Source organism: Erpetoichthys calabaricus, chromosome 7, assembly GCF_900747795.2.
Source record: "Erpetoichthys calabaricus chromosome 7, fErpCal1.3, whole genome shotgun sequence".
Lineage (NCBI taxonomy): Eukaryota > Metazoa > Chordata > Cladistia > Polypteriformes > Polypteridae > Erpetoichthys > Erpetoichthys calabaricus.
Window position 1 is genome coordinate 187,994,403 of NC_041400.2, and position 24,572 is coordinate 188,018,974.

The following is a 24,572-nucleotide window of genomic DNA, read 5'->3' on the forward strand; positions in this document are numbered from 1 at the left end:
TTGGTTGCCGCTAAGGAACCGTGCGGGAATTTTTAAAGCTTTTTTCCCTTTAGAAGGGTTTTTATATTTTGCTTTTTTTTTTGCCCACACAAGAGCAAATGTACCTGGGTGTTTGGAGGTGCGCTTGGAAAAGGTACTTGTACTTGTACATGTTATCTGTATTTGAATTAGCATCGAGGACGCAAGGTAGAACGCAGCAGTAGCTGATATCGGCATTTGTAAGCAAATAACTGCGTCATCATAACAGCAATTCCTTAGTTTAAAGGAAAAGAGAAAAAGAAAAAGAAAAAGGCCGGGGCTGCAGTGCGCAGGTAAGCGGCCATCGTTAAGACAGCGATCAGGCACAAGGGGCTGTAGGAGCAGATAAGGTAGTAAAGTTTTATTTATTTGTCTATTTTAGATTGAACAGTACTTAGCAGTCCAGAGGTAGAACAGTTAAGGGGGCGACAACTTAAGAGTTCATTAATATGGTGGAATGCAAACAGTGCGAGTGGAGAGAGAGTGGAGAGATTATAAGTAAGAGGAGCGCAAAGTTAGGAGAAGAGACAGAGAAAAGTAAAGTTAACCTCCTGGAATTTCAATTCAATTCTTCAATCTTCAATTTCGTTGTTCCTTTGTAAAAGTGACAATGACAATAAAGATCTATCTATCTATCTATCTATCTATCTATCTATCTATCTATCTATCTATCTATCTATCTATCTATCTATCTATCTATCTATCTATCTATCTATCTATCTATCTATCTATCTATCTATCTAGAAAGACAAATTGCAGGCTGCTGAGAGGGAGAACAGTACAGGAGCTTAAGGGGAAAAGGTGTAAAATAGGCGCAGCAGATCTTAGTGTTACCATTTTAGTTAAATTATTTCATTTTAAGAAAGAAAGTTAAGGCAATTTTTACTAATCCCACATCAAATTTTAATAATGAGGCCAGTGCAAGGCAAGTCCTGTTGGATGTTGGGCTTTTTAGATGATGGTTGGGAAGGGCCAGTTGTCTATGAGGGCTACATCTGAAGAAGATGCCTGCTGATCCAGCATCTCGAGCTCAGGGTCACTGAACTGGAGGAGGAGTTGGCTGACCTGCGTTGTAATAGAGAATTGGCAGCCCTGGCCCAGGTGTCCTTTAGAGAGATAGCGTGCACCCCCAAGGTGGCACGGGAGGAGATTCCAGACCAGACAGGTCTGGGTCACGTTCACAAGGCGTAAGGTAAAGGCTGCACACTGTCCGGGGGCATCAAGCCCAGAATTAGAAGTGTCAAACCGTTATCATGTTCTTGTGGAGCTGGACGGTGTCTCTGATAATTCTGAGGTGGTAGGCAGGGATGAGGAGCCCCAACAGGCCACCTCAAAACCAGTTCACAAAAAAAGAGAGGTAATGATGGTTGGGGACTCAATCATTAGGGGGATTGAAGTGCAAGTGTGCTCCAGAGAGTGAGAGAGTCTCGCACAGTGTGTTGCCTTCCAGAAGCAGAGGTAGGAGACCTCCCTGGAAGGGTGGATAGGCTCTTGGCCAGAGTGGGGATTGGAACAAATGACATACATAAAGGTAGTCTGTCAGTTCTGCGATCCAAATTCAAAGAGTTAGGTGCCAAGCTGAGGAGCAGAACTGACAAGGTAGTCTTCTCCGAAGTTCTGCCTGTGCCACGTGCCAGTCCAAGTAAGACTGAGGAGATTAGAAGGCTTAATGCGTGGCTCAGATCTTGGTGCAAGGTAGACGGGTATAGGTTTATGGGGCATTGGGACTCCTTTTGGAAAAGATGGGACCTGTTTTGCCGTGACGGGTTACATCTGAACTGGAGGGGCACCAATGTATTGGGGAGGCGTATGTGTAGGCTAGTCGAGGATTGTTTAAACTAGGGAATGGGGGGGCAAGGAGTTTAGGACAGGCCAGGTTTAGGAACAAACAATGGTGTAGAAATAAAAATGCATAGTAATGTAAATTCTAAGCAAACATTTAAATATAGAAGGAGTAACACATTAAAAATAGATTGCCTTAATGCTAGAAGTATCAAAAATAAGGTAAGTGAGTTGGAGTTATATGTAACAGAGCATAAATATGATATTATAGCAATAACAGAAACCTGGCTAAATAACAAAGATGGGGATGAGTGTAACATAGAGGGATACACATTTTTTAGGAAGGACAGACAGAACAGAAAAGGAGGTGGGGTTGCTGTTTATGCCAAGCAGGATTTAAATGTAAGTCCTCTTCAGTTGGATGATGAGCCCCATCTTAGTGAGGACATGTGGCTTTGCCTGGAAAATATTAGAGAAACCGGTCTTATTTTAGAAGTGTGTTATAGACCACCCAATTCAGACAGTAATTTCAACACACATCTTTTTAGTAATATCAAAAAGGCAAGTTTACAGGGGGATATTATAGTCATGGGGGACTTTAATTATCCAAATATTAACTGGGATAACCTTGCAGATGGAGGAGCACAAGAGCAGGAGTTTTTAGAAGTACACAGCATGTTAAAGCACCAACACGGGGTGAAGCCTGTCTGGATTTAGTATTTTGTAATAATCAGGATAGAATTGAGGGTGTAGAGGTGATTGGACCACTAAGGTCACGTGACCATAATGTAATACAATTCTCAGTATTTTGTAAGAGTGAAGATGCAAAGACTAAAATTGTTAAGTTGAACTTTGGTTCGGCTAATTTTGAGCAGATGCGACAAAGTCTAAGTAGGATACACTGGGATAAGCTTTTAAGTGTGGAGACAGTCGAGCAGCAGTGAAACAGGTTTAAAAATGTTTTACATGTAATGCAGGACAGATACATTCCTAAATTTGGAATTAATAGGAAATTAAAAAAAAACTCCATGGTGGATTAATAAAGATTTAAAAAAGAAGTTGCAAAGGAAAAAACTGCTTTATAAGGCATATAAGACTAATGACTGCAAAGTGAATCGTAGAGCGTATGAGAACATGAGGGCAACCATTAAGAAAGATATCAGGGAGGCTAAAAGACAGTTGGAGAGGAATAGAGCAGATAAGGTGAAAGACGACCCTAAGAGATTCTTTCAGTATTTTAGTAGTAAAAGAACAGTCAAGGAGGAGGTCAAGTGCATCTGAAATAGTAAAGGGAATTAAAAGATGGCTCCGGTTTCCTCCCACAGTCCAAAGACATGCAGGTTAGGTGGATTGGCGATTCTAAATTGGCCCTAGTGTGTGCTTGGTGTGTGGGTGTGTTTGTGTGTGTCCTGCGGTGGGTTGGCACCCTGCCCAGGATTGTTTCCTGCCTTGTGCCCTGTGTTGGGTGGGATTGGCTCCAGCAGACCCCCGTGACCCTGTGTTCGGATTCAGCGGGTTGGAAAATGGATGGATGGAATTAAAAGATTCAGACAGTGAAACAGCGGAGGCCCTAAACTTACATTTTTCTGAGGTGTTCACAAGTGAGCAAGTGGATAACCTCCCAGAGGTAACAGGGACTACTAAGGAGGTACTGAGGAATTTGGAAATCGTAGAGGGAGAAGTGCTGCTCAGATTAAATAAGATGAAATCAAACAAATCACCAGGACCAGATAATATTTATCCTCATGTTCTTAAGGAGGCCAGTGAGTACAGATATAAACCCTTGACACATATTTTTAGGAAGTCACTGCGCACTGGAGAGATTCCGAAGGACTGGAAAATGGCAAATATCATCCCATTATATAAAAAGAGTGACAGGGCAGATCCAAGCAACTACAAACCAGTAAGCTTAACATGCATCACAGGAAAATTAATGGAAGGAATTATTAAAGATAAGATTGAGGAACACCTGCAAGGACAGGAGTTATTAGGAACAGTCAGCATGGGGTCAGAAGAGGAAGGTCGTGTTTTACTAACATGCTGGAATTCTATGAGGAGGCAACAAAAGGATACGGCCAGAGAGGAGCAGATTATATTATTTATCTGGACTTTCAGAAAACATTTGATAAGGTGCCACATGAGAGGGTGGGCATCAAATTAAAAGAAGTGGGAGTTCAGGGCGATGTTCTTAGATGGGTGCAGAATTGGCTCAAACACAGGAAGCAGAGGGTGATGGTGTGAGAAACCTCATCAGAATTGTGTGATGTTAAGAGTGGTGACCAGCAGGGGGCAGTGCTGGGGCCGCTGCTATTTTTAATATATATAAATGATTTAGATAGGAATATAAGTAACAAGCGGGTTCAGTTTGCAGATGATACCAAGACAGGTGGATTGGCAGATAATTTGGAATCCATTATATCATTACAGAAGGACTTGGATAGCATACAGCCTTGGGCAGATTTGTGGCAGATGAAATTTAATGTCAGTAAATGTAAAGTATTACAAGTAGGATGTAAAAATGTGAGGTTAGAATACACAATGGGTGGTCGGAAAATCGAGAGTCCACCTTATGAGAAGGATTTAGGAGTCATAGTGGACTCTAAGCTATCAACCCAGCCACAGGGGATGCACAAACCAGTGTGTTTCTTCGTGTCGGTCCCAAGCCCGGATAAATGGGGAGGGTTACGTCAGGAAGGGCATTCGGTGTAAAATTTTGCCAAATCAATATGCGGACAACAATTTTGGATGATTCGCTGGGGCAACCCCGAACGGAGGCAGCCGAAAGAAGAAGAGGAAGTGGATTCTAAGCTATCGACTTCCCAACAGTGTTCAGAAGCCATTAAGAAAGCTAACAGTCACAGGAAGTTCTGCTTAAGCTTTATAACACACTGGTGAGGCCTCATCTGGAGTCCTGGGTGCAGTTTTGGTCTCCAGGCTACAAAAAGGACATAACAGCGCTAGAAAAGGTCCAGAGTAGAGCAACTAGGCTGATTCCAGGGCTACAGGGGTTGAGTTATGAGGAAAGATTAAAAGAGCTGAGCCTTTACAGTTTAAGCAAAAGAAAATTAAGAGGAGACCTAACTGAAGTGTTTAAAATTATGAAGGGAATTAGTCCAGTGGATCGAGACGGTTATTTTAAAATGAGTTTATCAAGAACACGGGGACACAGTTGGAAACTTGTTAAGGGTAAATTTCGCACAAACATTAGGAAGTTTTTCTTTACACAAAGAACGATAGACACTTGGAATAAGCGACCAAGTAGTGTGGTAGACAGTAAAACTTTAGGGACTTTCAAAACTCGACTTGATGTTTTTTTGGAAGGAATAAGTGGACAGGACTGGCAAGCTTTGTTGGGATGAATGGCCTGTTCTCGTCTCGAGTGTTCTAATGTTCTTAACCCAGGGGTGTCGAACTCTGGGCCTGGTGGGCCGCAGCGGCTACAAGTTTTCATTCTAACCCTTTTCCTAATTAGTGACCAGTTTTCACTTCTAATTAACTCCTTTCACCTTCATTTTAATAGCCCTGTTTTTAAGGATTCAGTCCTCTGTATTGATTCTTTTCTTCATTAAATGGGCGGATTGGTGGCTCTGAGGTAGGGATCTGCACTGGTAAACGGAAGGATGCCAGTTCAAATGCCGTAAACATCAGAAATGACTCTAATCCGTTGGGCCCATGAGCAAAGCCCTTAACCTGCAATTGCTCTGTCCTGGGTATGACGTTATTCTGCATCCAGTCCTGCAAGTAGGCCCTCCAACCTATAGGGAAAAACCTGGGGATTGGTGGTAGAATTGGCACTCCAGCCACCATAAAAAACCAAACACTTTTCTATTCCATCTGAACCAGTGTGGTGCCGAGGTGTCACCCGTTCCATGGCTGCACTTGGGTCCTAATCTGGAATCCTGAGTTGGTTTGTCATGTGGTGGGTGCAGCAGTGCACTGTATCAGTGCGTGGTCCTGACTTCTCTCTTCATTAAATGGCAGCCAAACAGAAATGAGACGTGAAACGAGCCAACAGATGACCAGCTAAATTGGGACTTCAAAATCCAACCAATTTCACTCCAACCCGTTTCTTAATTAGAAGGAGATTCTTGCTGTTAATTAAACTTGTTATCTAATTCCACGGCTTGTTGCTGTTCTCATTCTGCAACAGCAGACATTTCCAAAACTGTTGATTTTCTGTTTTTTCTAATAACACTGACAAAATGTTTTGGTTTTAGAGAGTTTTAGAAATGGAGGTGACGATTAGTGAGCAGCAGTGTGGTTTCATGCCAAGAAAGAGCACCACAATTGTGATGTTTGCTCTGAGGATGTTGATGGAGAAGTTTAAAGAAGGCTAGAAGGAGTTGCATTGCGTCTTTATGGACCTGGAGAAAGCATATGACAGGGTGCCTCGAGAGGAGTTGTGGTATTGTATGAGGAAGTCGGGAGTGGCAGAGAAGTACGTAAGAGTGGTACAGGATATGTACGAGGGAAGTGTGACAGTCGTGAGGTCTGCGGTAGGAGTGACGGAGGTGGGATTACATCAGGGATCGGCTCTGAGCCCTTTCTTATTTGCAATGGTGATGGACAGGTTGACAGATGAAATTAGACAGGAGTCCCTGTGGACTGTGATGCCTGCTGATGACATTGTGATCTGTAGCGAGAGTAGGGAGCAGGTTGAGGAGACCCTGGAGAGGTGGAGATATGAGAGGAGAGGAATGAAGGTCAGTTAGAACAAGACAGAATACATGTGCGTGAATGAGAGGGAGGTCAGTGGAATGGTGAGGATGAGGGGAGTAGAGTTGGTGAAAGTGGGTGAGTTTAAATACTTGGGACCAACAGTACAGAGTTGTTTGTGAATTATGGTAGCAAACGCCAAGATAGTGGAGGGGGGGGGGGGGGGGGGGGGGATAGCCCTTATTAAAACAGATAAGATGGACAGAGTGGGGTTTGACACCCCCTCAACTATGAATTATTGGTGGAATTAATTAGAGGCAGGACTGGAGCAATGGAATGCTAGAAGTCAGATGAGGAAGAATAATGGCTGAAATAATAAGAATTGTAATAAAAGTAAAAGGTGCCTATGGCTGGTCGCTCATTTTACCATCTTAAGAGAGTCTGTATGTGGATCATACAATAAATCTTGATTCTGCTGCCTGTCCAGAGACCCCGAGTGTCTTCTCTGGGGTTGAGGGTCCCCCTGCCATGTCTGCCTGCTTCAACAGAAGCCAGTATAACAGAAGGTCAGAGGGAGTCTGCCTCAAGGGGCCACATGTTCCCACCTAAGTATGCAGGGTGGCAGCCTCCCTCTGGCGTAGCTCCCGTCTGGATATCCACAAGGCTGCATGGGAATTGTAGTTCTGCAGGGCAGCCCTGTTGGGGTCCTAGAGAGAGAACTGATAGGAGGTGGCTACCCTGTCAGGTGAGGGTTCCGCCTGTGGTTACAGCACTGACATACAGAAAGAACTCCTGGACTAAACTCATCTGAGAAAGAGTGGGGGGGAAACAGAAGAAAAGAAAAGCAACCCTCAGGTCAAATTCTTAGGACCACTATGCTAACACTGGGTAGGGAATCCACTTGCTCAATGGCATGGATTGAACAAGATGTTAGAGAAATTCTGGCCCAAGTTGACATGATTGCATTATGCGGTTTCCCACAGGTTTACAGAAACGCCTTGGGCCACTTGGGGCATCTCTTGCGATAAATCTCTTTGGCTTCACAGTGGCGTCCCATTCAGGAACTGTTCCTGTTCTGCACTCGATGCATCCTGGGACGGGCTCTAGCTTCTCTGTGACCTTGCACTGGATAAGCAGGTCTGTAAAATGAATGAATGGAAGGATGTGTAGCGGTGCTACTGGGGCTTGAAACTTCAGCTCCCAGCAGTGGCTCTGATTGGTCTTCTGCTGAGGGTGCAGGGGCTGTTGGGTTCAAGGAGGCCAGTGAGACCAAGAAAAGGGGTGTCTGAAGTTCTTGTCTGATACCTGTGCATTCTCATTTTTGTTCGGGTTCGTTTCTTGGTCATGGGTCTGGATTGTCTGCTGTCTGCCTGTTACGTGAGGACTGTATGTGGATTTATGGTCATCCAATCAAGAAAGAAATGGACGGAGTGGTGGATCTGAGGCTAGAGATCTGCACTGGCAATGGGAACGTTGTTGGTTTGAATCCCATAAACACCAGAAATGACTCTACTCCGTTGGGTCCTTGAACAAGGCCCTCAGCCTGGCTCCGTCCTGGGTATGACGTCAATCTGCATCCATCCCTGCACGTAGGTTTGAATCTTAGCGGCACCGGACCGCTACAGATGGATGAATGGATGGATGGCCTTTTATAGGATCACATGGCTGGGGAACTAAAATGGCAGCATCAGGAACCAACTCTGGTTCCAATACAAGACCGATTCATGGTCATCTAATGAAACTTTTGAAATGTGAGAGGAAAGTGTGAGTACCTGCAGAAAGCCAATGCAACCATAAAGAACAAAGCTGTCAATTTTGAAGTGCTAGAGCTAGATTATGGTTATGCTAATCACTACATTTTATTACAAAAAACATGTTGGGAAATACATACAGGGGTCCAGTCAGTCCGGATTTGCCATTCACTGCAGATTTTCAGCTGGCATGTGCTGACAGTTTCTGGTTTCTCCAAATGTTGACAGTGCGCGGCATAGACGGCGTGGGTTTGATTGCCGTAGACTTGTCTGCAAATGACCTGCCGATGCTGGAATCCCGGGCCGCATGTTTTACTGCATTCAGACCACTCACCCACATCCCAGCTAAAAAGACAAAGCAAATATGGATTCTTTATGTTATTATTTAGTAACTTCTCAAAGAGAATAACATCGTGTAGCACTACAAACATAACATTTCAAATTTAAAAATCTTTACAGCTGGGTGTGACTTGTGATGGACTTGTGTCCTGGGTTTGAGTTTAGCACCCGGCTGATGTCCGTGTGGAGTTTGCATATTTTTAAGAGTCTCAGCTTTCAAATTCTGGCTGAAGACTCCCAACTTTAGTTTAGCATACCCTGACTAGAGCTGCTGGTGAGCTGTGCATACTGCATCTCTGTTTGTTAGTCATTAGTACTACAATATCTCTCTCTATATACAGGTGCTGGTCATAAAAATATCATGACAAAGTTGATTTATTTCAGCAATTCCATTCAAAAAGTGAAACTTGTATATTTGATTCATTCATTACACACAGACTGATGTATTTCAAATGTTTATTTCTTTTAATGTTGATGATTATAACTGACAACTAATGAAAGTCCCAAATTCAGTATCTCAGAAAATTAGAATATTGTGAAAAGGTTCAATATTGAAGACACCTTGTGCCCCACTCTAATCAGCTAATTAACTCAAAAGCCTTTAAATGGTCTCTCAGTCGAGTTCTGTAGGCTACACAATCATGGGGATGACTGCTGACTTGACAGTTGTCCAAAAGACGACCATTGACACCTTGCACAAGGAGGGCAAGACACAAAAGGTCATTGCTAAAGAGGCTGGCTGTTCACAGAGCTCTGTGTCCAAGCACATTAATAGAGAGGCGAAGGGAAGGACAAGATGTGCTAGAAAAAAGTGGACAAGCAACAGGGATAACCGCACCCTGGAGAGGATTGTGAAACAAAACACATTGAAAAATGTGGGGGAGATTCACAAAGAGTGGACTGCAGCTGGAGTCAGTGCTTCAAGAACCACCACGCACAGACGTACGCAAGACATGGGTTTCAGCTGTCGCATTCCTTGTGTCAAGCCACTCTTGAACAAGAGACAGCGTCAGAAGCGTCTCGCCTTTGGACTGCTGCTGAGTGGTCCAAAGTTATGTTCTCTGATGAAAGTAAATTTTGCATTTCCTTTGGAAATCAAGGTCCCAGAGTCTGGAGGAAGAGCGGAGAGGCACAGAATCCACATTGCATGAGGTCCAGTGTAAAGTTTCCACAGTCAGTGATGGTTTGGGGTGCCATGTCATCTGCTGGTGTTGGTCCATTGTGTTTTCTGAGGTCCAAGGTCAACGCAGCCGTCTACCAGGAAGTTTTAGAGCACTTCATGCTTCCTGCTGCTGACTAACTTTATGGAGATGCAGATTTCATTTTCCAACAGGACCTGGCACCTGCACACAGTGCCAAAGCTACCAGTACCTGGTTTAAGGACCATGGTATCCCTGTTCTTGATTGGCCAGCAAACTCGCCTGACCTTAACCCCATAGAAAATCTATGGGGTATTGTGAAGAGAAGATGCAATACGCCAGACCCAACAATTCAGAAGAGCTGAAGGCCACTATCAGAGCAACATGGGCTCTCATAACACCTGAGCAGTGCCGCAGACTGATCGACTCCATGCCACGCCGCATTGCTGCAGTAATCCAGGCCAAAGGAGCCCCAACTAAATATTGAGTGTTGTACATGCTCATACTTTTCATGTTCATACCTCTCAGTTGGCCAACATTTCTAAAAATCCTTTTTTTGCATTGGTCTTAATTGATATTCTAATTTTCTGAGATACTGAATTTGGGACTTTCATTAGTTGTCAGTTCTAATCATCAACATTAAAAGAAATAAACATTTGAAACACATCAGTCTGTGTGTAATGAATGAATCTAATGTACAAGTTTCACTTTTTGAATGGAATTACTGAAATAAATCAACTTTGTCATGATATTCTAATTTTATGACCAGCACCTGTATATAAAATCCAACTTCTGTCTGTCTGTCCGTATGTCTGTCCGCTTTTCACGAGAGAACTACTTAACGGATTTAGATCAGGTTTTTTTTCTATAATTTGCTTGAACATTCCGGTTGATTTTGTGACTTCTCTCATCACGCTAAGTATCATAGTTCGCTTGCAGTACCAATTTATTTGTGTGAATCCGAGAGAGATGCAGCGGGCCAAGGGGAGGTGGCTCTCCTCTCTCAGGCGTCACCCTCGGAGCGTAATTTACATCCTCTTAGCCAGCGAACGAGAGAACTACTTAACGGATTTTGATCAGGGTGTTTTTTTCTAGAATTTGCTTGAACATTCCGGTTGGTTTTGCAACCTTGCTCATCATGCTAAATATCATAGTTCGCTTGCAGGAACAATATATTCGTGCTAATACGAGAGAGAGGCCACGGGCCAAGGTTTGGAATCTGGACAGAGGAAAAAAAATAAACATGCAAACTCCACAGAGGATTAAAATTGAGTTACCCACCACGGAGCGTGTCCGATGGGAGGATGTCCCGTTGACAATACCGCACATTTATCAGCCTGACATTCCACGTCTTAATCATGAAGACACTTACAAGGCCGGACATGGCTGAGTGTTGCACTGTTCCTCTTCTGGTGTCGGCCTCATGGCCATGTCACAGAGACTTTCTGATACTTGCTTGTGCGTGATTCTTTCTACACAACTGAAAATGGGGTATCGTCTGCCTGAAAGAGAACCATTGTCACGTTATTCCTCATGGTAAAGTGCAAACATTTTACAACATGCGGAGAGCAAGCAACAAAGGAACTGCCAGTCAATGACTGTCCATCTTGGATCATTTCAGTTACCTGTTGTGACGGGCGACTACGGCCATTACCCGGCAGGGACACCCCCGGGGTAGAGGGATTCTGCAAGGCACTACCTCCTCCGGGACACTAGAGGGCAGCCTTCCTGTGGCACTATAGATTCCCGCAGGGCACGCTGGGAGTTGGGAGTTTGGCACAGCCCTGTTGGCTTCCTGTTGTAGAGTCCTACATTGGGCTTTTACCACACCTGGGAGTGATTCATTAACGAGCCACACTGGAACACTCCCAGGGCCTGCTTAAAAGGAGCCGCCTCACTTCATTCAGGGAGCCAAAGTCAGGAAGAAGAGGGACGAAGCTTTCCAGAGGAGGAGTGGAGGTGGAACAACAAAGGGAAGAAAGGAAGAAGATGGGATTGTAGATTTGGTGATTGGTGTACCGTGCTGTTGAGGGGAGCGAGGAGGAGGCGCTCCCCGTGTAGAAATAAACGTGGGCTGTGCTGAACTCCTGTCTCTGCCCATCTGTGTCGGACGTGGGGCAGCTGGAGCGCCCCCTGGTTTCCACCCAACAGAAGGCAATTCATTCAGCACTACAGTTCAAACGAGATAACACCGCTGGGCACAGTCCAGTTGAGTCTGACTGTTTTAGGGCTAGTTTTGCTGTTTCCTTGTTGTGGTGTGAAATTTTGTATAAAGGCTGATAAATATTTATTTGTCAGACAGACAAAGCAAATGTAATATTAGTCTTTTATTTCATTGATATGCTTTCATGTCTAATCCATGAGGCTTTAGGCCTGACTCAGGAAGTGAATTTTATGACAGGGTTAGGGGAAAAGTGTCCAAAACCAGTTTGCCAAGTGATTCTCTGCTGGACATTCTCTCTCAGTCGACCCCCTCAGGAAAGCCAAACTACCTGGCTGGCAAGCTTCACTCAACGAACGGTTTTTGGGGGCAGCTGTGAAAATAAGCCAACAACTCGGGGATGTGTCCCACCAGAATTCTATTGGTCTAAAGTGGGTGTTTGGTTTTGAATCAGAAGACACCCTATTGGCTGTAGGATTTGAACAGAGGAGGTATAAACTGGGTGGCTTTACCCCTCCTGCTCTCTATCACACCATCACAATGGAGGAGCATCTCACACACCACCGACTGAAATGAAGATAACACTGAGACAAACAACTCGGCGGCCATAGTGAGACAGGCATGCGGCCTGTCCTGAAGAAAACTAGAAAACGAGAACTTAACTAAAGACATTTAAAGTAAGTGACAAGTCTGTGTGCCGCCTGAAACTACACATCAGCATTTATCAGGTTGTATGGTTGCCAGAACTCACTTGTACTTTACTTATTTTTGTAATTTATGAAAATTATCAATAATACATTATTTAAAGTTGTAACTTTACTCCTGCTTGTCTTTTACTATATGTAATTGCCTGAGGTCATACGTGTAGAAGGGAAAGTGGGGAGAAGTTATAAAGTACAATATCTGATAAACAAGTCTGTGAGAACTGAGGCATTCTGATCTATCTATCTATCTATCTATCTATCTATTATATAATGCCTTTCATATCTATCTATCTATCTATCTATCTATCTATCTATCTATCTATCTATCTATCTATCTATCTATCTATCTATCTATCTATCTATCTATCTATCTATTATATGGTGTCTTTCCTATCTATCTATCTATCTATCTATCTATCTATCTATCTATCTATCTATCTATCTATCTATCTATCTATCTATCTATCTATTATATGGTGTCTTTCCTATCTATCTATCTATCTATCTATCTATCTATCTATCTATCTATCTATCTATCTATCTATCTATCTATCTATCTATCTATCTATCTATTATATGGTGTCTTTCCTATCTATCTATCTATCTATCTATCTATCTATCTATCTATCTATCTATCTATCTATCTATCTATCTATCTATCTATCTATCTATCTATCTTTTATATGGTGTCTTTCCTATCTATCTATCTATCTATCTATCTATCTATCTATCTATCTATCTATCTATCTATCTATCTATCTATCTATCTATCTATCTATCTATCTATCTATTATATAGTGTCTTTTCTATCTATCTATCTATCTATCTATCTATCTATCTATCTATCTATCTATCTATCTATCTATCTATCTATCTATCTATCTATCTATCTATCTATCTATCTATCTATCTATCTATCTATCTATTATATAGTGTCTTTTCTATCTATCTATCTATCTATTATATAGTGTCTTTTCTATCTATCTATCTATCTATCTATCTATCTATCTATCTATCTATCTATCTATCTATCTATCTATCTATCTATCTATCTATCTATCTATCTATCTATCTATCTATCTATCTATTATATGGTGTCTTTCCTATCTATCTATCTATCTATCTATCTATCTATCTATCTATCTATCTATCTATCTATCTATCTATCTATCTATCTATCTATCTATCTATCTATCTATTATATAGTGTCTTTTCTATCTATCTATCTATCTATCTATCTATCTATCTATCTATCTATCTATCTATCTATCTATCTATCTATCTATCTATCTATTATATGGTGTCTTTCCTATCTATCTATCTATCTATCTATCTATCTATCTATCTATCTATCTATCTATCTATCTATCTATCTATCTATCTATCTATCTATCTATCTATCTATCTATCTATCTATCTATTATATAGTGTCTTTTCTATCTATCTATCTATCTATCTATCTATCTATCTATCTATCTATCTATCTATCTATCTATCTATCTATCTATCTATCTATCTATCTATCTATTATATGGTGTCTTTCCTATCTATCTATCTATCTATCTATCTATCTATCTATCTATCTATCTATCTATCTATCTATCTATCTATCTATCTATCTATCTATTATATGGTGTCTTTCCTATCTATCTATCTATCTATCTATCTATCTATCTATCTATCTATCTATCTATCTATCTATCTATTATATGGTGTCTTTCCTATCTATCTATCTATCTATCTATCTATCTATCTATCTATCTATCTATCTATCTATCTATCTATCTATCTATCTATCTATCTATCTATCTATTATATAGTGTCTTTTCTATCTATCTATCTATCTATCTATCTATCTATCTATCTATCTATCTATCTATCTATCTATCTATCTATCTATCTATTATATGGTGTCTTTCCTATCTATCTATCTATCTATCTATCTATCTATCTATCTATCTATCTATCTATCTATCTATCTATTATATGGTGTCTTTCCTATCTATCTATCTATCTATCTATCTATCTATCTATCTATCTATCTATCTATCTATCTATCTATCTATCTATCTATCTATCTATCTATCTATTATATGGTGTCTTTCCTATCTATCTATCTATCTATCTATCTATCTATCTATCTATCTATCTATCTATCTATCTATCTATCTATCTATCTATCTATCTATTATATAGTGTTTTTTCTATCTATCTATCTATCTATCTATCTATCTATCTATCTATCTATCTATCTATCTATCTATCTATCTATCTATCTATCTATCTATCTATCTATCTATCTATTATATGGTGTCTTTCCTATCTATCTATCTATCTATCTATCTATCTATCTATCTATCTATCTATCTATCTATCTATCTATCTATCTATCTATCTATTATATGGTGTCTTTCCTATCTATCTATCTATCTATCTATCTATCTATCTATCTATCTATCTATCTATCTATCTATCTATCTATCTATCTATCTATCTATCTATCTATCTATCTATCTATCTATCTATCTATCTATCTATTATATGGTGTCTTTCCTATCTATCTATCTATCTATCTATCTATCTATCTATCTATCTATCTATCTATCTATCTATCTATCTATCTATCTATTATATAGTGTCTTTTCTATCTATCTATCTATCTATCTATCTATCTATCTATCTATCTATCTATCTATCTATCTATCTATCTATCTATCTATCTATCTATTATATGGTGTCTTTCCTATCTATCTATCTATCTATCTATCTATCTATCTATCTATCTATCTATCTATCTATCTATTATATGGTGTCTTTCCTATCTATCTATCTATCTATCTATCTATCTATCTATCTATCTATCTATCTATCTATCTATCTATCTATCTATCTATTATATAGTGTCTTTTCTATCTATCTATCTATCTATCTATCTATCTATCTATCTATCTATCTATCTATCTATCTATCTATCTATCTATCTATCTATCTATCTATCTATTATATGGTGTCTTTCCTATCTATCTATCTATCTATCTATCTATCTATCTATCTATCTATCTATCTATCTATCTATCTATCTATCTATCTATCTATCTATTATATGGTGTCTTTCCTATCTATCTATCTATCTATCTATCTATCTATCTATCTATCTATCTATCTATCTATCTATCTATCTATCTATCTATCTATCTATCTATCTATTATATGGTGTCTTTCCTATCTATCTATCTATCTATCTATCTATCTATCTATCTATCTATCTATCTATCTATCTATCTATCTATCTATCTATCTATCTATCTATCTATCTATTATATAGTGTTTTTTCTATCTATCTATCTATCTATCTATCTATCTATCTATCTATCTATCTATCTATCTATCTATCTATCTATCTATCTATCTATTATATGGTGTCTTTCCTATCTATCTATCTATCTATCTATCTATCTATCTATCTATCTATCTATCTATCTATCTATCTATCTATCTATTATATGGTGTCTTTCCTATCTATCTATCTATCTATCTATCTATCTATCTATCTATCTATCTATCTATCTATCTATCTATCTATCTATCTATCTATCTATCTATCTATCTATCTATCTATTATATGGTGTCTTTCCTATCTATCTATCTATCTATCTATCTATCTATCTATCTATCTATCTATCTATCTATCTATCTATCTATCTATCTATCTATTATATAGTGTCTTTTCTATCTATCTATCTATCTATCTATCTATCTATCTATCTATCTATCTATCTATCTATCTATCTATCTATCTTTTATATGGTGTCTTTCCTATCTATCTATCTATCTATCTATCTATCTATCTATCTATCTATCTATCTATCTATCTATCTATCTATCTATCTATCTATCTATCTATCTATCTATCTATTATATGGTGTCTTTCCTATCTATCTATCTATCTATCTATCTATCTATCTATCTATCTATCTATCTATCTATCTATCTATCTATCTATTATATGGTGTCTTTCCTATCTATCTATCTATCTATCTATCTATCTATCTATCTATCTATCTATCTATCTATCTATCTATCTATCTATCTATCTATCTATCTATCTATTATATGGTGTCTTTCCTATCTATCTATCTATCTATCTATCTATCTATCTATCTATCTATCTATCTATCTATCTATCTATCTATTATATAGTGTCTTTTCTATCTATCTATCTATCTATCTATCTATCTATCTATCTATCTATCTATCTATCTATCTATCTATCTATCTATTATATGGTGTCTTTCCTATCTATCTATCTATCTATCTATCTATCTATCTATCTATCTATCTATCTATCTATCTATCTATCTATCTATCTATCTATCTATCTATCTATCTATTATATGGTGTCTTTCCTATCTATCTATCTATCTATCTATCTATCTATCTATCTATCTATCTATCTATCTATCTATCTATCTATCTATCTATCTATCTATCTATTATATGGTGTCTTTCCTATCTATCTATCTATCTATCTATCTATCTATCTATCTATCTATCTATCTATCTATCTATCTATCTATCTATCTATCTATCTATCTATCTATCTATCTATTATATAGTGTCTTTTCTATCTATCTATCTATCTATCTATCTATCTATCTATCTATCTATCTATCTATCTATCTATCTATCTATCTATCTATCTATCTATCTATCTATCTATCTATCTATCTATTATATGGTGTCTTTCCTATCTATCTATCTATCTATCTATCTATCTATCTATCTATCTATCTATCTATCTATTATATGGTGTCTTTCCTATCTATCTATCTATCTATCTATCTATCTATCTATCTATCTATCTATCTATCTATCTATCTATCTATCTATCTATCTATCTATCTATCTATCTATCTATCTATCTATCTATCTATTATATGGTGTCTTTCCTATCTATCTATCTATCTATCTATCTATCTATCTATCTATCTATCTATCTATCTATCTATCTATCTATCTATCTATCTATCTATCTATTATATAGTGTCTTTTCTATCTATCTATCTATCTATCTATCTATCTATCTATCTATCTATCTATCTATCTATCTATCTATCTATCTATCTATCTATCTATTATATGGTGTCTTTCCTATCTATCTATCTATCTATCTATCTATCTATCTATCTATCTATATATCTATCTATCTATCTATCTATCTATCTATCTATCTATTATATGGTGTCTTTCCTATCTATCTATCTATCTATCTATCTATCTATCTATCTATCTATCTATCTATCTATCTATCTATCTATCTATCTATCTATCTATCTATCTATCTATCTATCTATCTATCTATTATATAGTGTCTTTTCTATCTATCTATCTATCTATCTATCTATCTATCTATCTATCTATCTATCTATCTATCTATCTATCTATCTATTATATGGTGTCTTTCCTATCTATCTATCTATCTATCTATCTATCTATCTATCTATCTATCTATCTATCTATCTATCTATCTATCTATCTATCTATCTATCTATCTATCTATCTATCTATCTATCTATTATTATATAGTGTCTTTTCTATCTATCTATCTATCTATCTATCTATCTATCTATCTATCTATCTATCTATCTATCTATCTATCTATCTATCTATCTATCTATCTATCTATCTATTATATGGTGTCTTTCCTATCTATCTATCTATCTATCTATCTATCTATCTATCTATCTATCTATCTATCTATCTATCTATCTATCTATCTATCTATCTATCTATCTATCTATCTATCTATCTATCTATCTATCTATCTATCTATCTATCTATCAAGCTCCTGTAAATTCCCCCCTGGGGACAAATAAAGTTCCATCTGCTGTATCTACCTTTGCACTCCACGCTCACTGGTCTGTGGACTTAGAGGTTCTTTAATGCCCGCTTATGTGCCCATCATGGGTGTTATTTTTGCAGTTCTGGGTGATGTTAATTAGCCCTGCAGTATTCCATGAGAGGCTCCCTCTGACAGCTCCAGTTATCTGTGCACTTCCATGTTTGGGTTGTAAATGTCTTGATGAACCTCAAACAGACTCTCCTTGAGGGATCTAACAATAGTGTAATGTACAGCACCTATGAAAGTATTCAACCCATGGACGTTTTCACATTTGATTGTTATACAAATTTTAACCACACTAAGGTTTAATTTGGCCTTTCTGACTCTTTCACAGCATACCAAGAGATCTTCATTGAGCACAGACAATCAGGACCTCACTTTTACATCTTATCTGAAGGACGGTGCCATTTTTACAGCACATTGTCTCTGTCACTGCACTGGGCTATTGGGATTCACACATGGCCCACCAGGTAATCGCCCCCCGCTGGCCTCGCCAATACCTCACCCTACAGCAACCCAAGCTTGTTCTAGATGGTCTCCCATCCAAGTATGGGCCAGGCCTGAACATGCTTAGCTTCATGACATTGATTCCACTATAGTTTAGTAAACTTGTGAAATTCGCAGATGAGACTAAAAGTGGAGGAATTTCAATTTCAATTCACTCCCAAAACAACAGCCACTCAAATATTTAAGAAGAGTTACTGCCATACCCAGAGACAACCATCTGGAGTACAAAAACAAAGACAAGAGTCGTATCCCCCTTGTTGTCACCCATAAATTCACATCATTAAGCACTTTGAAAAATTATAAAAGAAGTTCAGCCGACACTAAATAATGACGACACGCTGAAAGTTGGATTCCCAGAACCTCCCCTCCTGGCAAACAGACAACCGCCAAACCTGCAGCAACTAATTGTCCGAAGCTCCCTAAGTGAACCAACAGATAATGGCGCATCTCCCTACAGAAAAAATGTAATACGTGTCCTCACATTTATAACACAGACCATAGACCCCCGCGAAGTCGCGGTTCAGAGTTCGTGGCCTCAGAAACTGCAAATATCCTCCACAATTTTTTATGGCTTTTTTGTGGCAATACTGCACTGTAGAGAGACCAGGAAGCAACGGTAGAGGAAAACGCAGCTTGGGATGGTGAAAGTAGCCAATCCGAGAGCATTATTCATTTCTCCTACCTGCTGATTGACTGCTGCCCTGTGACACATCTCTGGCTGAGTGTTCTCGTGTTTTTCATTTTGTTCTTCTTAAAACCCCAAGATGCCACCCAAACGCCCTGAACCATCTAAGGCTTCTGGTAATGAGCCTAAGCACCACAAGAAGTTTAAGACACTCCAGGAGAAGGTTGAACTATTGGATTTGTTCCGGGAACTAAAAAGTTATGCCACAGTAGCGCGCCATTATGGCATCAACGAAAGCACCGCACGCTACATAAAGAAGAGTTGCAAGGGATGATTGAAGCATGGGATCCCTATATGGTTCAGTCTCTCAAAGTTAATAATGGTATCAATGCTGCCATTCAGACATATAAAACCCTCCTCGCCACCATGAAGAAACAACGACAGAAACTTCCCATCACAATGTTCCTCAAACCTATCAGAGAAAAGCCACCAGAAGAAGACCCGTCCGAAAATACGACTCCTCCTGAAGCGCCTCAAGAAGAGGCGCCACCCGAGGAGCTGTACATCCTCTGCACAGCTACTTCATCATAATCCTCAATATCATTCGTTAGTGGTGAGTACCCACACATTTTACAGTATTTTTATTAAATTCAATTACATTATTACATATTTACTCTACTTATAACAAAGAAAACGACAGTGCATACCAAAGAAAATGCACTTGCATGAATTATAGTACATATAGTGGTAACATCGGTATTTTACATTCTAGCACCGTGGGAGACATAGCAGTACAGTACTGTACAGTAGATGGGGTTACCTTTACATTTTTTATTTTTAGGTAATGTATTAAGCTGAGTTTGAAATGAAATTAAAGTGTTTTGGGGGCATATTTAGGGTTTAAACTATAAAAATAGGCATTTTTTTTAACCACATCCAAAATTTGCAGTTGTTCACAACTCACGGGTGCTCTAGGAACGTAACTCCCATAAATTTTGGGGGTGTACTGTACCACCCTGCGCACAAGTGCATCACATAAAGGGATTGTTTCCCTGCAAATCATCTAATGTGGGATATCTAATTCTCCCACCCTCATACACCTTTATCGTAAGAGCATCCCTTATCGACGATGGAGCGTTCGATCAGAAGAAAATATGAAGCTGGTTTGAAATTGAAGTGGTGAAAGAATTTGGTAACTGCGCTGCTGCAACAAAATTTGATGTGTCTGAGAAACTGGTGAGAGATTGGAGGAGGCAAGAATTAAAAATGAAGTGTTGCACTTTTCAACGGCCGTATAAGTCGGGTCTGATTTTATGATCGATTTTTTCGGGTTTCAAGACCTGACTTATACGCGAGTATTTACGATAAATATAAATACCAGTAACGGTGGTCTGCACAATAACGTTCAGTGAATCCACTTGACGTGAGCATTCCTAGTCTTCATCCTCTTTCTCTGTACGTTTATCATTCGTTTGCTCAGAGGTTGATGCGCTTGCTGCTTCCTGAGCAGTTCCTCTTTACTCCACACTAGCGGCCCGCTTCTTCTCTTCTTTTCACGTTAAAACGGATTAAGTCCGTGTTTGTGTTGCAATTACTTAGTAGGTTTTTCTTAATTTTTCACTTAAGCTGGCACTGAAGTCTTCAATCTGCCTCAAGAATGATTTAAGATATGAAGAGGTAGGGGAAGTGACGGCGAAGGTGGTAGGGATGAGAACGGCACCCGTACACATGCGCCGCATGGCCGCCCTGCTGCCGAGAGTTGATTCTATGATAAAATAAAATAAAAATAAAAAGAGGAATAACCTTGGAGGTCAATCATCACCCCCGAATGCGAATAGTAGACGTCACGTAGTATATGTGTACCAAATTTCAGGTCAATCGGTCAAACGGTTTGCGAGCTACAGGAGATTTAAAATCCCGGACAGACAAAGGGACAGCCACGGTAGCGTATTATATAAGAAGATAACACCCAGTTTAAAAGGTTCCATGAAACTTAATTTTTAATCCAGAAGTTAAAATAATAAAAAAAATTCTTCAGGATCTTTAAAATATGGTTAAAAGAAACTCTAAGAATGATTTATAAATAATATTTAAAATTATGGCGGCACAGTGGTGCAGTGGGTAGCGCTGCTGCCTCGCAGTTAGGAGACCTGGGTTCGCCTCCCGGGTCCTCCCTGCGTGGAGTTTGCATGTTCTCCCCGTGTCTGCGTGGGTTTCCTCCCACAGTCCAAAGACATGCTGGTTAGATGGATTGGAGATTCTAAATTGGCCCTAGTGTGTGCTTGGTGTGTGGGTGTGTTTCTGTGTGTCCTGTGGTGGGTTGGCACCCTGCCCGGGATTGGTTCCTGCCTTGTGCCCTGTGTTGGCTGGGATTGGCTCCAGCAGACCCCCATGACCCTGTGTTAGGATTCAGCGGGTTGGAAAATGGATGGATGGATTTAAAATTATTTAGAAATGGATGGCGGCACGGTGGCGCAGTGGGTAGCGCTGCTGCCTCGCAGTTAGGAGATCTGGGTTCGCTTCCCGGGTCCTCCCTGCGTGGAGTGTGCATGTTCTCCCCGTGTCTGCGTGGGTTTCCTCCGGGCGCTCCGGTTTCCTCCCACAATCCAAAGACATGCTGGTTAGGTGGATTGGCGATTCTAAATTGGCCCTAGTGTGTGCTTGGTGTGTTTGTGTGTGTCCTGCGGTGGGTTGGCACCCTGCCCGGGATTGGATCCTGCCTTGTGCCCTGTGTTGGCTGGGACTGGCTCCCTGTGACCCTGTGTTTGGATTCACCGGGTTGGATAATGGATGGATGGATAACACCCAGTTTAAAAGGTTCCATGAAACTTAATTTTTAATCCAGAAGTTAAAATAAAAAAAATTCTTCAGGATCTTTAAGATATGGTTAAAAGAAACTCTAAGAAATATTTTAAAGGGTATTTAAAAGGCAGCAAGAAATAGGATTAAATAAAGAAAATACATAATTAAATAAATAAAACTTTAATAATGATTTATAAATACTATTTAAAATTATTTAGAAATGGAGGGTGGCATTGTGGCACAGTGGTGGTGCTGCTGCCTCGCAGTTAGGAGACCCGGGTTCACTTCCCGGGTCCACCCTGCGTTGAGTTTGCATGTCCTCCCCATGTCTGCGTGGGTTTCCTCCCACAGTCCAAAGACATGCAGGTTAGGTGCATTGACGATCCTAAATTGTCTCTAGTGTGTGTGTGTGTGCCCTGCGGTGGGCTGGCACTCTGCCCGGGGTTTGTTTCCTGCCTTGCACTCTGTGTTGGCTGGGATTGGCTCCTGTGACCCTGTAGTTAGGATATAGCGGGTTGGATAATGGAAGGATGGATATCATTAGAGGGGATATATTTTAGGGTCCAAATAATTTTTATTAGGATCTGGGCCCTAAAAATAGTTTTATTAGGCAGCCATCATGTTAGCGTCTCTAGGTTTTTTAGTGCCCACAGTAATTCTTGGGACTTTATTCTTATGAGGCTCTAGTAGACCGGGCTTGGAGACAAATACATTTGAGATAGAGATAGATAGATAGATAGATAGATAGATAGATAGATAGATAGATAGATAGATAGATAGATAGATAGATAGATAGATAGATAGATAGATAGATAGATAGATAGATAGATAGATAGATAGATAGATACTTTATTAATCCCGATGGGAAATTCACATTCTTCAGCAGCAGCATACTGATACAATAAATAATATTAAATTAAAGAATGATAATAATACAGGTGAAAAAAACAGACAATAACTATGTATAATGTTAAATATTAACGTTTACCCCCCCTGGTGGAATTAAATAGTCGCATAGTTTGGGGGAGGAACGATCTCCTCAGTCTGTCTGTGGAGCAGGACAGTGACAGCAGTCTGTCGCTGAAGCTGCTCTTCTGTCTGGAGATGACATTATTTAGTGGATGCAGTGGATTCTCCATAATTGAGAGGAGCCTGCTCAGCGCCCTTCGCTCTGCCACAGATGTTAAACTGTCCAGCTCCATGCCAACAATAGAGCCTGCCTTCCTCACCAGTTTGTCCAGGCGTGAGGCGTCTTTCCTCTTAATGCTGCCTCCCCAGCACACCACTGCGTAGAAGAGGGCGCTCGCCACAACTGTTTGATAGAACATCTGCAGCATCTTATTGCAGATGTTGAAGGAAGCCAGCCTTCTAAGGAAGTATAACCGGCTTTGTCCTTTCTTGTACAGCGCATCAGTATTGGCAGTCCAGTCTAATTTATCATCCAGCTGCACTCCCAGATATTTATAGGTCTGTACCCTCTGCACACAGTCACCTTTGATGATCACTGGGTCTATGAGGGGTCTGGGCCTCCTAAAATCCACCACCAGCTCCTTGGTTTTGCTGGTGTTCAGGTGTAGGTGGTTTGAATTTGGTCTGTATAGGTGGGATTTTCTGTCAGGATGTTCTGTTTCTTATCTCAGAGATGTGTAGGCTAAGTTACCTGGCATCTCAACATGGGCCCTATGTGAGTACGTGTGCCCTGTGACTCCAAGTTTCGTGGTAGAAACCTCTGGTCTTCCCCACGACACTAAAATTAGGACCAGGCAGGCTGATGGGCATTGAATAGCTCTATCAGAAAATAACGTCGCGTCATTTCAGGACTACGGACGTCACCTCGATGGCTTGGTGCTCCTCCGAGATTCATGGGTAAACATTTTGTGACACTCCATAAATATGCAAATTTGTCTTTAAAAATGTCGTCTTTGGTTCCTAGCTTTAAATTTCCCTTCAAAGCCCGCATTTTGTTTCTTTGGTCCTTTACGGTTTGCTAGCTTGCATTGAGACGATGTCAAGTGGAAGTTATGGCACTTGGCCTGTTTTTATTTATTTTTTTTTTTTTATGGTCAGACAACAGAAAGTATTTGTGGTAGCGGGTTGTTGGTTTGAGGCCTCCTTGAAATTCTTCACTCGGGGCATTGAGATTTAAATTCCGTGAAAGAAACGACGTGAAATTAGGCATTGTAAGC

At 39.7% G+C, this 24,572-nt stretch overlaps 1 protein-coding gene across 1 annotated transcript in view; it reads right to left on the reverse strand.

Moving 5' to 3' along the window:
- The window catches only part of adamtsl7 (ADAMTS-like 7), a 361,338-nt gene that overhangs the window by 41,810 nt on the left and 294,956 nt on the right, over positions 1-24,572 (reverse strand). Inside the window, exons 6-7 of the mRNA XM_051929912.1 lie at positions 11,058-11,187; positions 8,348-8,552 (exon numbers count right to left, since the gene is read on the reverse strand). Coding sequence (XP_051785872.1) covers positions 8,348-8,552; positions 11,058-11,187 — 335 coding nt within the window. The remainder of the gene's footprint in view (positions 1-8,347; positions 8,553-11,057; positions 11,188-24,572) is intronic.